The sequence below is a fragment of the Lepidothrix coronata genome, unplaced genomic scaffold, assembly GCF_001604755.1.
Source record: "Lepidothrix coronata isolate B3197 unplaced genomic scaffold, Lepidothrix_coronata-1.0 Scaffold32, whole genome shotgun sequence".
NCBI classification, from domain to species: domain Eukaryota; kingdom Metazoa; phylum Chordata; class Aves; order Passeriformes; family Pipridae; genus Lepidothrix; species Lepidothrix coronata.
The window spans coordinates 3,389,486-3,405,506 of record NW_016690212.1 but is presented as its reverse complement, the minus strand read 5'-3'; the positions used below and the strand labels follow the sequence as shown (position 1 = coordinate 3,405,506).

The following is a 16,021-nucleotide window of genomic DNA, read 5'->3' as shown; positions in this document are numbered from 1 at the left end:
CCAGGTATGGTGACTCCACCACTTCCTTGGGCAGCCTGTTCCAGCACTTGATAATCCTTTCAGTGAAGATATTTTTCCTAATGTTCTATCTAAAACTCCCGTGGCACAACTTAGGACCATTTCCTCTTGTCCTATTACTTGTTACCCGAGAGAAGACACCAACACCCACCTGGCTAGTTGTAGAGAGTGGTAAGGTCTCCCCTGAGCCCCCTTGTCTCCAGGCTAAACACCAGCCTCAGCTGCTCCTAGTCAGACTTGTGCTTCAGTCCCTTCGTCAGCTCCATTGCCCTTCTCCAGACATGCTTCAGCACCTCAACGTCTTGTAGTGAGGGGCCCAAAACAGAGCACAGGATTCGAGGTGCATCCTCACCAGTGCCGAGCACAGGTGAATGATCCCTGTGCTTGTCCTGCTGGCCACACCGTTGCTGATACAAACAGCACTGTGGGAAGCTGGAGGTAGTAAACCCTGAAAACAGTCAAACCTTTTAAAATAGTTTAACTAAAAGCTTCTACCTCTCTCAGTTGCTCAAATGTCACTTTCTTTGTATTACCAACACATTTGCTCTCCAGTCTCACAGAGAAATTACTTGTATGATCTGATTATAAATGTACACACCTAAAAGTACAAAAATGCCCTGTGAAAATCAATTAGAAATTCCCAAAGAACAAAGAAAAACCAAAAATAAAAAGCCAACAGGAAGTATTATACCCTCCTGTGTGATGTTAAGAAAAGGGTGCTTACTTGGTAATGAAGCAGAACTGGTATGGCTTCTTTCCCTTTCAGGTCATCTTTAAAGATGTCCTAAACTGATTTAGTTGTGTTTAATCCATTGAAATTGAGTGGGGTCACAAGCTTAAGCAAGAAAATTTGCTGTGTTGAAGATCTTAATAGAAGATAATTGTTTAATACAGGAGGCAGTAGTTTGCAATACTCCTCCAATATATTTTCTTTTAGTCCTCACTGCCTGATAATACATCAAGAATATTTACACTTCTTCTTACAGTCTTTGTTTTCCTCATACAATACTTTATTCTTTCACATAATTTCCACATACCTATACTTTCCTATTTTTCTATACTTTGCTGTTATTTTTCAGCACCAAAAAGTTCTCCTTTTTGATTGGCACATCTCTGGAGAAAATACAGTGTGTTTCTCTGCAGCAGATAGGCCCCAGGGATTTAGCGTTGCTTGGAGGTATTCACATTTCTTGGGCAGGAGAATATTATTCCTCCTTTCTCTCTTAAATCCACCAAGAAAAATCACTGATCTCCAGCCTTGATCATGTAAGCACAGAACTTATGTCATTGCAAAACACAATGCCCAAAATCTGCTGAGAAGATTGTGTAGTTCAACTCCAATATATCTGTAGGAAAAGTACCTGTGAAAATGTTAATAGACTTAAAAGCATGGGGATGCAACTTGACATACTTCCAGGAGAAAACAGCAGTGTTACCACATAAGCACCAGAAAAGATAAAGTAAGATATTTTGCCATGGTTACAAATACAAGGACAATGAATGTCTGATCCTTTCCCAAGAAAATGGGAGAAAAATAACTGGCAAGGTGCCTGCTTCTAAAACCAATTTCAATGTATAAAGGAGCCTCTCAAAAGGATTCTGACTAATACACTGCCAGGCAGAGAGAAAGAAAAACCATTTCCGGAAGCAAGAGGCATTGAAAGTGCAACCAGAAATAAAATAATATATCCTTAAAGCTCTCAGGAGTGAGACCAACCCAATAAACCTGCTAGTACCCACTGATCTTAAATACACATTTTGTATCTCTGGCAAACTCAGTTGACACCATCCAAGAGCAGCTTCACTGCCAACATGACCCACGAATTGTAACTTTGGCCATCTAATTCTCTTCTGCCTGGGAGCTAGAGATTCAGCTGGAGGCAGCACAGGCATTGCTGGGAGGTCAGGTCATTTCTCCTTCTGAGGAGGAGCCAGCAGGAGTTTTCCTCTAGAGTCTACACTCAATTCCTGTAAAGAGATTCTTACAAGTTTATCTTGTAGAGGCAGATCATTTCCTTTGCAGTTTCTCTTGTCTACATGGAAGAGGAGATTCCTGTAACTGCATCATGTCAAGCTGACACACTTACTAGTATAGAGCTACTTGCAGGTAGCTGTCATACCTATAGATAAACCCTGACTCACATGCTGTTTTCAGTCATCTCCTCTCAGTTTAAGTCAAAAGTAGAGTCCAAGAGTCCCTCTTTCCCTGTATGGTCCCTGATTCCCTGTTTGTGATGGGCTTTAATTCTCTCCAGGGCATTCAGTCCCGTCTGTCCCAGCACATTAGGTATAGCTTAATACTCTTACCTCCAAGAAAGAACCAGGACACCCTCTCCAGCCTTCTCAGGTCAGCTCCTTGTGACGTGGCCAGACATGACATTTAGTGTTCCATTCAGGTAAATGTGGTAGACACTTTCCCAGGCTGGTGGATATGCCGCAAGCTGGTGCTTCTGGGTCTCTGCAAATTAAGGGGGAGAGTGGTATATTTTTCAGAGTACTCTCCAGACTTGCCTTGCAGTCAAAAAGATCTAGAAACACTATTTGTCTTATGCAAAAGGTGTGGGAAGAGATTCCCTGGGCCGCTTATGGCAGCTTGGTGCCTGACACCCATTTTTATACTGGGAAAAAAAAGGCTTTTCATCATCAGATTCTCCAGCTGAGCACCATGGGCCAGGGACAGCTAATGAGTACCTTAGCCCCTCTCGTTGAATTCTTTGCAATGGTTAAAATGATTAAAAATAGCAGCTGTGATAGGGATAGCTCATGGCAACTTCTAGGTCAGAGCATCTGAGCATTTGCATCCTTCCAACAGCCATGTGGTACTGAACTGTCCTCAGGTACCTCCAGCCCCATGACACTTTGTGTCAGGTGTGTCAGTGATGCTGTGACAGCTCCAGCTGAGTGGGCAGAACCAGAGCCATATCTGCCCTTACACGTTCAGGGTGCACAGAGCAGTTGCACAAGCATTGGCTCTCCCTCACCTTGCTGCAGCTGGCAAGGCAACAGGGATGCAGCCATCAGTGCTGAGGTGGCTGAGCATCATTGAGAGCCATCCTGCCAGAAGAACTGAAATAAAAGAAATATGATGATACTTCCCTACTTTTCAGTGCAAAAGCAGAAAAGGGTTAGGTTTCCAAGAAGTCCTGCTACCAGCTTTCATTTAACTCAACTGGATGATTTCCATAAGGGTACTGGGGAGACCTTCTCCAACAGCACAGTTTGAAGAATGAATTCTGAATCCTAATTCAGTAACCAATTGCCACAAACATTAACCTAGTCATATTTAAAAGGGTGGGATTAAGCTTTTGTCTTTGTTGTTTTAATATATCTCCCATTGGAAATTGGCAGCTTGCACAGCAAATCTGTGGCGAGGTTCATCATCTAACACAAAGGCCATTGTCAGGTTTTTTTGGGCTGAGTGCCAGGTACCAGTAGGTGGGAACCAGACTCAGTTGCTTGTGTGCGCTCAATTGCAGTTGTAAATAATGCAGTGTTTGGAAGCAGTTCAGAGTACAGCTGCAATCAGATAGCCTCAATATTGGCTGTTCAGTGCCAGAGACACAGTGATTGTGTGAGTGCTTAGAGTGATGGGGTGAGAAATGCTGGGAGCTCAAACCTCTGCACAATTCCTCTACAAGTTAAAAGGTACCTGTAGCCTCTGATCACTCTACTTTCCTATTATCCACTAATCTTAAATGTCTCACATATTTGACCCCATTTACATAGGCATCTGCAGGAATAATTCCCCAACAGTGAGTGCAAGATTGTGTGTTCTGAGGTCAAGAGAAGCAAGATAGCAATTACAAAGATAATTGTTTTTAATGCATTTTTCACCTCCAGAGTCCCATTAAAATGTTCTTTGCAGAAGAACAGAAAGGAACAATGTTTTAATATTAGGTTTACAAGAAACACTTTCTTCCTCCTTTATTATATCCAAGTTCCTTGACAGCAATCATGAATTAATTTTTACATTGTTCAGTCTGATTTTCTGAGTTTTTCTGGAGCAGGCTTTGCTCACTGCATCTGAGTACTGAAACTTGGAAAACATTGACAGTGTTTATGACAATTAAAATCAATTGAAGGACACTGTTCAGTACTCTAGCTAGGATTAAAATTCCTTGTATGTCTCTTAAAAATGAACCAGGAAGAAAAGGCCAAATTGTTAAGACCTGTTATGCAGGATGCATGTAAACCATTTTTACCTCCATAATTTTACTGATGGTGTTTGACAATTACCTGAATTAATTCCTATATGCCCTGCAACAGCTTTTGTCTCATTCTCACCTACATCCACATTGGACTGGTTATATTTTGTTTGTCTACTTCTTTAGTGTCTCCAGGAACAAAACTGGTCAGGTTACCTGCAACCACGATCATGCTGGTCCCCACACCAAATAGAAGTACTGCTGGGGTAGGGAGTGGGAGAGCTGCCACAGCTGAGATCAGGGCAGAGGGATCCCTCCTGGAGTACCCGTGGATGCAGGTGCTGAGGGAGTACAAACAGGGAACTGGCCTGGACCCTTTGAAGTTGTTTCCACATCAGCAGTGGAAGAAATCAAAGAGCTGCCACAAGCACTTGCTGATATCTTGGTAATACCCACTCCACATGGCAGGAGAGGTGTCCGGAGTAAATTCTTGAATATTAACCATCTTTCCTGTATCCCTCTTTTCTCCAGGGCTTTATCCCCTGACACTCTACCAAACAGATTCCTGAACAGGCCAAATCTACTCTGCTGAAGTCCAGGGTATTGAGCTTGCTGTGCACCCTCTTCATTGTCCCAAGGATCTCAAACTCTTCCACTTCATGGTCACTACAGCCCAGGCTGCCCTTGAGCTTCATGTGCTTCACCAGCCTCTCTGTTGGCTAGAACAAGGTCCAGCATAGCAGCTCTCCTTGTTGGCTACTCTATAATTTGGAAAAGGAGAAGAGATCCAGGAACCTTCTGGATATACATTGCTGTGTTGTCCTTCCTACAGATATCAGGGTGGTTGAAGTCCCCCATGAAGATCAGGACTTTTGAGTGTGAGAACATCCCTATCTGCCCAGACAGATGGTCATTGACATAGAGGGTAACACCCTCCCCTCATCTCTCCTGCCTGTTCTTCCTAAGGAGCCTGTATGCTTCCATTACAACACTCCAACCACAGGAGCCATTCCATGACATTTCCACGATGCCAATAAGATCACAACCCTGCAGGCATCCACCTCTAACTCTGCTTGTTTATCCCCCTTGGTGGGTGGATTTGCAAAGAGGTAGTTAAGTTGGGCCCCAAATTAAGGCAACTCACTGGCTGGAGTGGCTGGAATTCTTTTGTACTGCCCTTCAGGCACCATCAGCTCCCAGTAGTCCAAGTTTCTCAAAGCTGGACCACTGTCTAAGTAGCCAAACCCCTGCCTGTGGCACCAGTCCTGTAACCATTTGTTGATTTGTCAAGTTCCACTGGCCCTTTCAAATTCCTTCCCTTTGACCAGAAGGACTGTACTCACTCTCAGCATTTTCTAGGTGTTATCCATCTAGCTCACTACTGAAAACCCCATGTAAGATGGTATCAAACACACCAATACACACAATTAGTGTATGACAAATTTACAGGGGCTATTACTTGTATATTTTATATATTTGAAGCATTTAAAAATAGGATGTTTGTTTGTTTCAGTGCTTCTTCTGGGACTCAGAAATAAGTCAAATGGTGTGCATTTTACTAGAGCCTTCTTCTGTCTTTTCTTAGTGAGAGATACAATTTTCTTTTATGGAGTTTCTTGGTTCCTCACTTCTACTCTGAAATTGTATATGCAGTTCTCGAATTATCCTTGGAGAGTATCCAACTTTCAAATTCCATCAGGCTCCAATAATTCGAAAATATTTTATGTATTGCTGTACTTTCTAACATCTTTCACTTTCCTGTTCTTTCCTTTTAGCCTGAATTTGTATCATTTCCCCTTTGTTACATTAGCTGTTTGATCACTACTGGAGCCTCTTGTGAAAACTCTCAAAAAAGGCATTCTGTCTCCTCGGTACCGCTTGCCATTAGCTTTTCTTCTGCAGTGAGTAGTGAACCAATGTGTCCTCTGATATTTCTCTTTCCAGTAATGACTCCACAGATTGTGGGGTTTGCTATTCTTTATTTCTTTTTCTCTTGAATTTTATTTTCTCCCTTCCAGCACATGCTGTCCTTTGATATTCGTCCTTGCTCACTTGACCTCATGCCCATTTTCTCTGTACTTATTTTTTGTATGAGTTTACTGAAGAGCTGAAATAATCCACATTGGTCTCCTGCTACAATTTGCCGTGTGACTACATGCTGGTAGAATTGTATCATAACATCATTTGGCACAAGGAACTGACAATTCTCCTGAACTATTTAGCGTTTTGAAGTGTTTTTCCATGAACTATTATTTATTATCTTTCTTTGGGTACCGAAATCTGTTTCTTGAAGCCAATTGACTTAATTCTGTTTGGTTTGGTTCTCCCGCTTTCTTTGTCTAAGGGCCATTACACATAATAATCTGTCCCTTAGCAGTTAACAGCAGCCTATCAACTGCACACTGATGATGCTGAAAGAACTTTAGGAAGAAAGCAATAGCATAATACAAGCAGCCATGAAAATGATCATATTAATTTGAATTATAAAATGAAACTTAAAAGATTTCAAATGGACTTGAACTATTAACTGACCTCTCCCATCTACCTGGGCTCTATGTGGTGCTTCATAATGCACTTTATCTTCCTAACATTTCACTGACACAGCAGGAGGTAAACTAAAACTTAACCTACCTGTGCAAAGATATATTCACATCCTTAATGGTAACAACTGCAGCCTTACCTTCTCCCAACATCCAGGGGGAAAAAAGGCAGTATCCCTGTACCATCTCCAAGAGCTGAGCCTCCAAGAGCACTGCCTCCCAGTAGCAGTGCAGAACAGCTTTAGCAATCAAACCCAACTCTCTGTATTCAAAGCAGAGGAGCAAAATCCCCCATGGCAGTGGCAGAAGTGGTGCTGGTGGGAGAGGACACACCAAGCCTTGCTGCCTGGCATGTCACCCATGGTAAGGCTGCACTCTTCATCAGATTAGTGATGGAGAGGCTCCCATGGGGGCTGTGGAAACCCCATCTATGGAGATCTTCAAGATTCGGGTAGATGGAAGATTGATGGGCCTGACTGTGCTTTGTCCCACTTGTCCTCAAGGATGGCCTGGATGCCTCCAGAAGGGCTTTCCAACCATCATGCCTGTGAAGCTTCTAAACCAGTTTCCCACCCTCCCTGAGCCATCACCTCCAGAGTCTGTCTACCTCCAGAAACACTAGCAGCTAGCTACTAATGATAGGTTTGTCACTGGGGATAATTCATGCTTCCAAAATTTGTGTAGCTGTGGTTCTTCCTTCTCCTCCTCCCTTCACAGCCTTGCTTGTTTAAGCCTTTCTTTGAAATTTGTTGTTAATTGACTAGGCCTGATTTTGTGGCTGAGATTTCTACAGGTCAAGTCAGCACCGAAGGGGATGTTTTTGAGAAGCTGCCCTGGAAATGAGACATGGTCCAGGCTGACATAGGTCAGAACTTAGCAGAAAGGTGACATACGCAGGTAACATGGTCCCAGAAGATGCAGGATTGTACCCAGTCACTGAGAAACATCTTTGGGAGGTCATGTAGATGTAAGGCAAAGGCAAGATCTGGGCTCCTCCCTTGCTGTTGAAGGGCATAGGGAAGGCAGGCTTGGCAGGTTGCAAGGGTCTCTGAAAGCAAGGCAAAGCCTGGCCCTTCTCCTTTCCTTATCTTCATAGTCATCATCCAAAGGCATTCCTCACCTACTGCAGATGATTGCACCCAGGCCTTTCCCAGTTAAACCAATTCCCATTTCAAATGGCATCACAAAAATGCAGAGACAGAAAAGCTGCTAGGAAGAGCTCTGTCATTAACTCACCAAATATTAAAAGGCATCAAAGCACTGCAGATAAAATTATTTCAAGGACTAATTACTATACCAATCCTTCTGGCTTTAATTCACAGTACATGAGACACATGGGAGAAGATTCAATTTGTAATGATAATTTGAAACTTTTTAATAGGATTTCACCAGCAATATGAAAACTGACAGTTTAATAATCTGTGGAAATGAAGAAATAAAGCTCAGGCCCCATATATAAAGCCTTCCTAAAATATTGGGAACACAGTACAGGATAATCCAAATACCTGGCAAAGTCCTGATTCTCTTTTCAGAGTAAGATGTACTCCAACTGCAGCCCTGTGGCTCTCGCTGCAAGAGTTGAGTGCCTGAAGTTGACAGGAAAGAGGAATTTTAGGCTTAAACTCTCCAAAGCCTTCGTACCAAAGCACTCAATGTTCTGCTGTCTTTGCAGAAGACATTTTAAGGCTGTGCTTGAAGAAGCTGCTTGGGTGCTGTACCAAAAACCTTACAAAAGATGGGAAGTAATTTTCTATAAGGACATCCTCAGTTCAGCAGGAGAGCAGCAGGAATTATCAGATCAACCACCTCAACTTGCAAGAGCACTATTTTAAAAAGCCTTTAGTTTAAGGGGAAACTTTAAAAATTGCATGCAAAGAATAAGCTGGGACCTGGCCAATACTTCCTATCCTCTACAAGAGTACTGTAGAGCTTGGGCTGGTGCTGTGGGATGCTCACAGGATGCCCTTACCCTCAAGAGGGATCCATCTCTGACAGCTGCCACTTTGCAGATGCAAGGAGAGATGAGAATTTCTCCTCTGGTTCCTCAAGTCAGGACACCTGAATACTGCCTCACAAAGAGGTGCAAAGTACCTGCTTTGCCCTGGCAAGCCAGTCCCTGGCAAGCCAGTTAGACAGCTGGGGACAGCAGTATCCCAGGGATCAACAGCGATAGGAACAACATACACATGGTCTTGGGCACTGGCAGTCACTCCAGTCTGGTATTTTCTGATCTCAACCCACACATCTGTTCATGAACTAATGAGAAGCAGCAAGAGACTTCAAGCCTGTTTTGTGCCGTGCTTACCGATAAAAGAGCATAGTAGCTTTATTTTATCTGTACTGTGTTAAAAGATGCCTATGAAAAACACAGTCTAGGTCTACCACAGGTGCAGAAAAAGTACATGGAATGTCTTTGCTGCTGTAAAAGGATAATATTTTGTCAGTGTGGTTGCTTTGGCTGGAGTATAGCTAATTTTTTCACAATAGCTGGTATATTGTGCAGTTGTGCTGGAAACAGTGCTGACAATTCAGGGATGTTTTAGCTACTGCTGAATTTACACAGTCAAGGCCTTTTCTGCCCCTTACCCCACCAGTGAGGAGTCTGGGGGTGCACAAGGAGGGGACACAGCCAGGACAGCTGACCCCAACTGACCCAGGGGATATTCCAGATCATATGGTGTCATGCTTGGCATATAAAGCTGGAGGAAGAAGAAGGAAGAGGAGGAGAGCAGTCAGAATGATGGTGTTTGTCTTTCCAGGTCACTGCTATGCATGATGGAGCCCCACTTTCCTGGAAATGACTGAATGTCTTCCTGCCCATGGGAAGTGGTGAATTAATTCCTTGTTTTGCTTTGCTTGTGCGTTCAGCTTTCCTTTACCCATTGAACTGTCTTTATCTCAACCCACAAGTTTTCTCACTTCTACCCTTCTGATTCTCTCCTCCATGCCACTGTGGAGGAGTGAGTGAGTAGCAGCATGGGACTGAATTGTCAGCTGGGGCTAAACCATGGCACAGAGGACAACCAGGCATTTGAAGAAATACCCTAACTCCATGTACTTTGCCAAGCTGTGGGAAAGCAATACTGTATAAGGGAGACTGTAGTTCAGTTGGTGATGATACAGGCTTTTAGAAAAGAAAATTGTTGGATTCCAAAATATAATATCTGCAGAGAGATATTTGAGTGGTCTTTGCAAAAAGTCATGGGCTACAGAAGCTGGGAAAATCCCTTTTTCTTTGACCTCATCCCTGTGGATTCTTCCTGCCTTCTCCAGCAGAATGTGAAAAGACTCCTTGCATGATGTTATCACATGCCCTGCCCAAGCCAGAGAGACCATACCCTGATCTCATCAAACTTGTGCAGAAAACATTTTTGTGTTCTATCTCTCCCTTTGTGTTCCCCGGATCCTGTGCATTCTGCAAACCTGAATACCTTTTTACCCTTGTAATTCCCCCAAGATAAAATAGTGTTTCCCCTTTGATGAATGTGTAAGACCCCAAGTTTGTTAACCTGGGTTTTTCCCTTATGTCATTCCCTGAACCCCCCTCCCCCCCATTTGTAATTAATTGTAATAGTTACAACCCCGTGTTGAATATGTAGATCCTAAACCCTTTAAATATGAACTTGTGAGTCCAATAAAGCATTCCAGTTTTCTGCCTCCACTGGCATCGTTGTAGTTATTGACCTCCGCAGAAAATGAAAGAAAAATACAATTATTAAGTTAACTCAAGAAGTTTCATAAAAAGCAATGCTACATGCTACTCGACTGATACCTGTGGGTTTGGTAAATTTGTTGATGGGGAGGTTTCATATCTCTGTTTTGACATTTTCGGAAAGTGACTATAACAAAATTATAGCCTTGCTGAAATGCATCCACCACGTTTCAGGTCTGGCTTTTCAAGCTACACAACATGTGAGACACCTGGTTTAACTTACGCAAAATACCCTATGTGAAGCTGTATTGTGGTACACAGAAGTTAGAAAATAACCTTATCTAAGAAATCATATTTTCTGATTATTTTTTCAGATACTGTTGCTGCTAATAAACAGCCTATTCTATGCAGCTGAAAGACAAGGAATGTCTGAAAACCTGCTCAGTTTGTAAGAAGCAGGAGGAATGAGTGGATCAGGCTGAGCTGGGCTTTGCCAGGGTTGTTCATGCTGAGTACACATTTGCAGTCCATCAGTTCTGAGATCAAATTAGGAGCTTTATGTTTGCTGCCAGCAATAGCTCAGCAGTGGGTGTGTGACTGGCCACCACCTCCCACAGAGGCCCAAACACGTCCCTTATGCTGGAGAACAGATAGAAAGCCCACAGGTACCCCACAGTGGGCTGCTGGGACTTGGCATTCACACCAAAGCCCCTGTGAAGGATGGGACTGTGATTTCATTTGTAAGCCTAATCAAATAGTAAAATAAAACCAGAGAATCAGCATAATTAATTCAAATCTATGTCTGGCAAACAGGTTCTCCGTATGAGCCATCTTTCAAGTCAGCATAAATTGAAGGTTAAGCTGGCCTGCCCTGTTGTAATCAAAGCAACCCATGGGCGGCTTAATTTTAATTACAGCTCCTGGGGACCATTTAGGTGCTGTTCTGGATGCTGCCTAGGCTTCATAAAGATGATTATTAAAGTTGTCAGTCAGAGATCATGAAAGTTCATAAGCGCAGAAAGAATTGATTGATACCAGCTTGTCCCTATCCAGAGCATAAGGAGGATTAAATAAAAAGCAATGTAAAGAGCCATCTTGGATCTGTAAAGCACTTTAGACTTCTGCCTAAAAGTTGCTATATAAATGCAAGTGATTATTCCTGATTTGGCTGAATGAAGAGGAAGAATGCTTGAAAATGAGGTACTAAAAATATTGCGTTTCAGATGTAGCGTTTAAAAGATGAGAGTAAGCTTCTTTCCTTTGCCTTGCCCCAGTATCTGGGCTCAGGGGCAGCAAGGGGCCTTCTGTGAAATTACAGGTTGCAGGGTCTACCCTGGAGGTATGAGGACTGCCATCCTCCTCACAGCCTAAGCTTCATGCTGGATCAATTATACACCTAAAAAGAAGTTAAACATTATCTCATGAGCTAGTCAGTGGAGTTCTCCCTGTTATCACTGAGAAAGATGGGAGAGCAGCTCAGCCCGTCTGTTTATTAACTGTTCAACCATCTCTGTGTGGGGCAGCTTCACCCAGGCAGGATGAAGGAGGGACCTTGGCAGTCAGATTAAGAAGATGTCTAAATTGTAAGTGTCTAAACTTGGCATGATGAACCTTGCCCTACGGCCCAAGCAACCTGCAAGCCACTACGGAACTCCACTGTTGAGGATGGGAATGGGGCTGGTCCTACAGCAGTGGGGCAAAGGAGCCATTCAGCCTCTCTCATCCCCATGCCCAGCACTGTGTAGCTGAAAGGGTACTTATTTTTTTGCTCAGATCTCTCAAAGCCTGTTCAAACAAAACCCCAAGGCTGCTGTGTTGTTGCTGGAGGGAAACACTTTCATAGGACAAAGGGCAGTAAAGCACAACAGAGCACTGCAGGATCTGCCCTTTTGTGCAATATAAATAATTTATTAATGGCAAATAGGAATCTGATAATGTACATGTTATGCAATATATATTAAGAGCTGTACATATACGAGGTGGAAAATGGATAATGCTTGTTTAAAAGACAGTTGCCGACACTTTTGTTTGACATTTCTGTGCACAGTTCTCCAAAGGGAAGAGGTTGTTTATTCTCTGTGTTTCAAGGAAGGAGAGGAACATTTTTCTTATACCTTTTGCTCACTAGGTTTCCTCATGAATTTCAGACACAATAATTTCAGGTTAATAGGAAGTGATAACTCAGAGCCCAAGTCATCCTCTTGCAAATGCTAATGTTAATCTATAAATAAAACATACATTGTAAAGAAACAACTCCTTCCTGATGGGGGGTAGCAGCTCTTAAATCTTCAAATCTGGAATTTGGTGCAGAGTGAGACCCATTGGGGTGATGGACATGAGAAGTATGCCACACCCCAGCTGTCCCCATGCCAGCACTGGAAGAGGGCTCCACTGCCCCGTATCAGTGCTCATTGAGGGGCAGGGAGAAACACCATCCTTCCTCACTGACTTTCTAGGTGTTCACTGCCCTCATGGTATCTGGAAGCAGCTGGTTAACCACAGGGGGTGAAGGAGGGTGGCTGAGGAGCTTCTTCTGGTCAGGGTCCAGTCAGGCTTTTTCAGACCATCCAGACTCCGATATCAGAGCCAGAGGAGCAGCTCGCAGCACTTGCCAAACATCTCAACCCCCTATCCAGGCAGGAGGTCCCACTGCTGCAGTTATTCACCACAACCATGCAGTCAGATGCTGGCTGGCTCCAAACCTCATGTGCCCCAGACAGTGCTGTCTACTGCCTGGCTGCCAAGGTGGTCAGAGGAGACAGAGGGAGATACCCAAAACTGTTTTCTTTCCACATCCCTCAGGTCTTATTTCAGTGCCTGATCTGTGGCTGGGTGTCCTGGTGGAGAGGGAGGGTGATGGAATTGGGATCAGCACCATCAGAAGAGAGGGATTGGGGTTTTCAGATACGATTTTCCCAATCCTGATCAGCAGAGTCATTCAAACACCCAGGGACATGTAAAGTAGCTTGCGATTGGTATTTTAACTTTTCAGGTTGCATTTAAAAGATCTACCAAAAGTAAGAAAATGTAGGTGGCAAAATGTAAGGCACATGATAAATTGATGAGAACCAGTTCTGAGAAAGAGCAAAGTGATAAATGTTTCAATAATACATGGACATTACTAAATGAAGCTTTCCTCAGTTTATACCACAAAAGAGAAATTTGCATTACTGCCTTTTCCCTACTGGCCACAGAAATGCTGGGGGATGAAATAAGCAGTTTCAACTCCAAAACCAGACCCTAGCTCACATGTACTGGTATTGAGCAGAAAATAGCACCAGAGAGCTTTAACTGTTTAGGGCATTACTCACCCTTATATAAGTGTTGTTGCTGGTATGGAGAGGCTAAGAGCTTGTTTTGGACCCAACATTACACTGCACATGGGCACTGTGCCATTAATAAAATACCTGGAGTAGTTTTGACACATGGCTTTGCAGAGAACATGGGGAAGTTATTTTTGTTGAGTATTGAAACAGTCCCTTGTGAGCAGTTCCCCCACAAGAGGCAGAGGAGGTTGCAGAGAATGCACAGGGTTGAAGAGGTGTGTTGTGGAGAGGTTTTCTTGTCTCATGGCTTTCCCTCATTGGCTTCAAGAAATTGCTCACAAAGAATGGTACTATTCAGGGGGATGGAGCAGGACATGGAAAACTTCCCAGTGAAGCAGCAGTTGAACATCCAAAGGGAAATTATTGTCTTCATGCAAGACTGCTTTTCTCCCTGCTTGTTTTATTGCTTTATGGAAACATCTGTCAGGCAATAATCTTTGATTTTCATGTTTTCACTCTTGCAGAAAGAAATAAGAGCTTTATGACACTGAGACCTAGTCTCTGCTCTCATAATCTTTTTGCTTAATGTTTACTCTGCTTGGAGCAGGGATTGCCTTTCCACTGTGCCTGCAGAGTGCTTTCCCCAGCAGGGACCCATTCTGTGCCTCCACTGCTAGAAGCTATCATAATGAAAATAATTAATAACAATAATAAAATGTCATTTCTTTCTCTCCAAGGCTTACTCTGTAGGTTTGCTATTAACCTGTCTGAAAGTGCAGCAAGATAACAACAGGCAGAGACTGTTGTTATCATAAACCAATGTAACGGTGAACATCTGACCACTGTCATGGTCCCACTTCTAGTAGTGATTGAGGAGGTTTATTTAGGAGTCCTACCACATCCTTTCACTTTGAAAAGAAAATCATCACCTCTTGCTTCAGTGGCTAGCAAGTGGGACCTCGGTACTAAGACCCATTACTAAAATTAACAGAATTTAGTAATAACATGAGTGAATTTTTAGTCCCTAATGTGCATTGATTGAGGTGAGACACATTCAAAGACCTTGATTCCAAAATCATTTGGGCAATACGTCTGTGATACAAGCATGACATGTGGGCCAAGCTCTGTAGCTTAGCACCAGCAGTGATGTTTATAAAGCAATTTATGTTGCTTGTCTGCTCACGCTGTGTAAATGTTTCCCTTCATAACACAACTCCTCCTTACCCACTCGTGCCCCCGTGGTGCCGTCAGTCACCCGCTGAAAGTCACAGGAGGGCATCGAAGAACCAGCAGTAAAGCAAATGGTTTTCTAGTGAGCACAGAGGCTCAGGGATAAACATCTGGAGGAACTGTAGCCTGTTACATCTAAACTAAGAAACACGCTCTGACATGGGAGGCTCACTCATTCATGTGGTGCTGAAGCAGCCTCCATCCCAAATCCCCACCTGACAATATGTGTCATATGGTGATTTTGTCACTTCTTGCTGAGTTCTAGAAGGACAGGCCAGGTGAGTGCTGGTATCAGAAAGCCCTAGGCAGAAGCAGAGAGTTGCAGACAGTGTCAGAGCCAGCAGCCATCCTGGGTCTCACTGGACACTCAGCTGAGACTGACTGGACAATCCCATACTGACTTTTACAGTAAGGACTACCCAGACCAGTCTCTGCTATGGAACACTTTCACTGTCACCTGCACATTTTGCTCTACAAGTTGAAGAAGAATGGCAACGCTCAGCCCATTTTTCTTTTTTGGACTTTCCAACTTTGGAGCATGCATGTCCTGCAACAGTTTCTGCTCTCCACCCTGGCAGAAGCACACTTCTGAGATGGGCACAGCAACTTTCCCAGCATAGAAAGAGATGTGCACATGTAGATGCAGCACCTGCTCTGTCACTGTCTCACTTGTTAATTGAAACATAATCCTGACCGTCCAGATCCTCAAAAGCCACCATCTCCTCTCTGCAGCTTGAGGTACGCATGGTTCATGGCCTCCCAGATGAATAGTGCCTAGGCTAGTGCTATTCCATATCTTTATCAATAACTTGGAAATGGAAAAATATGCCTAAAACATTGGATGTGTTCCTGAGAAAGTCTGGTGAGCACAGGAGAGTTGTACAAAGCTCCTTACACCTTCTGGCAGCCCAAATTCACTTGGTAGATCACCACCATTTATGCTTAGCTGAATCTTGGGTTCAGTGCTTTCAAAAGGCTACATGAAATGTTTTCAAGAATAACTAAATTTTTTAAAAAACCGTATTGATGAGAGCTTAAAAAAATTCAGTTTTAAAAATTGTATGTTGTAAGGTTAAGGAAGAACATGCTCTTTGTCTACATGGACTTGGAGACTTTTTCTCCTCAGCTGCTTTATGAGCAAAATCTATCAGAGCAACTGCTGAAAGTGAT

The 16,021-nt window shown here is 43.3% G+C and overlaps 1 protein-coding gene across 1 annotated transcript in view; it reads left to right on the top strand.

Moving 5' to 3' along the window:
* The window catches only part of CPNE8 (copine 8), a 108,739-nt gene extending 98,434 nt beyond the window's left edge, over positions 1 to 10,305 (top strand). The window contains exon 20 of the mRNA XM_017811583.1: positions 9,463 to 10,305. Coding sequence (XP_017667072.1) covers positions 9,463 to 9,504 — 42 coding nt within the window. The 3' untranslated portion in view covers positions 9,505 to 10,305. The remainder of the gene's footprint in view (positions 1 to 9,462) is intronic.
* The last annotated feature ends 5,716 nt before the right edge of the window (positions 10,306 to 16,021 follow it).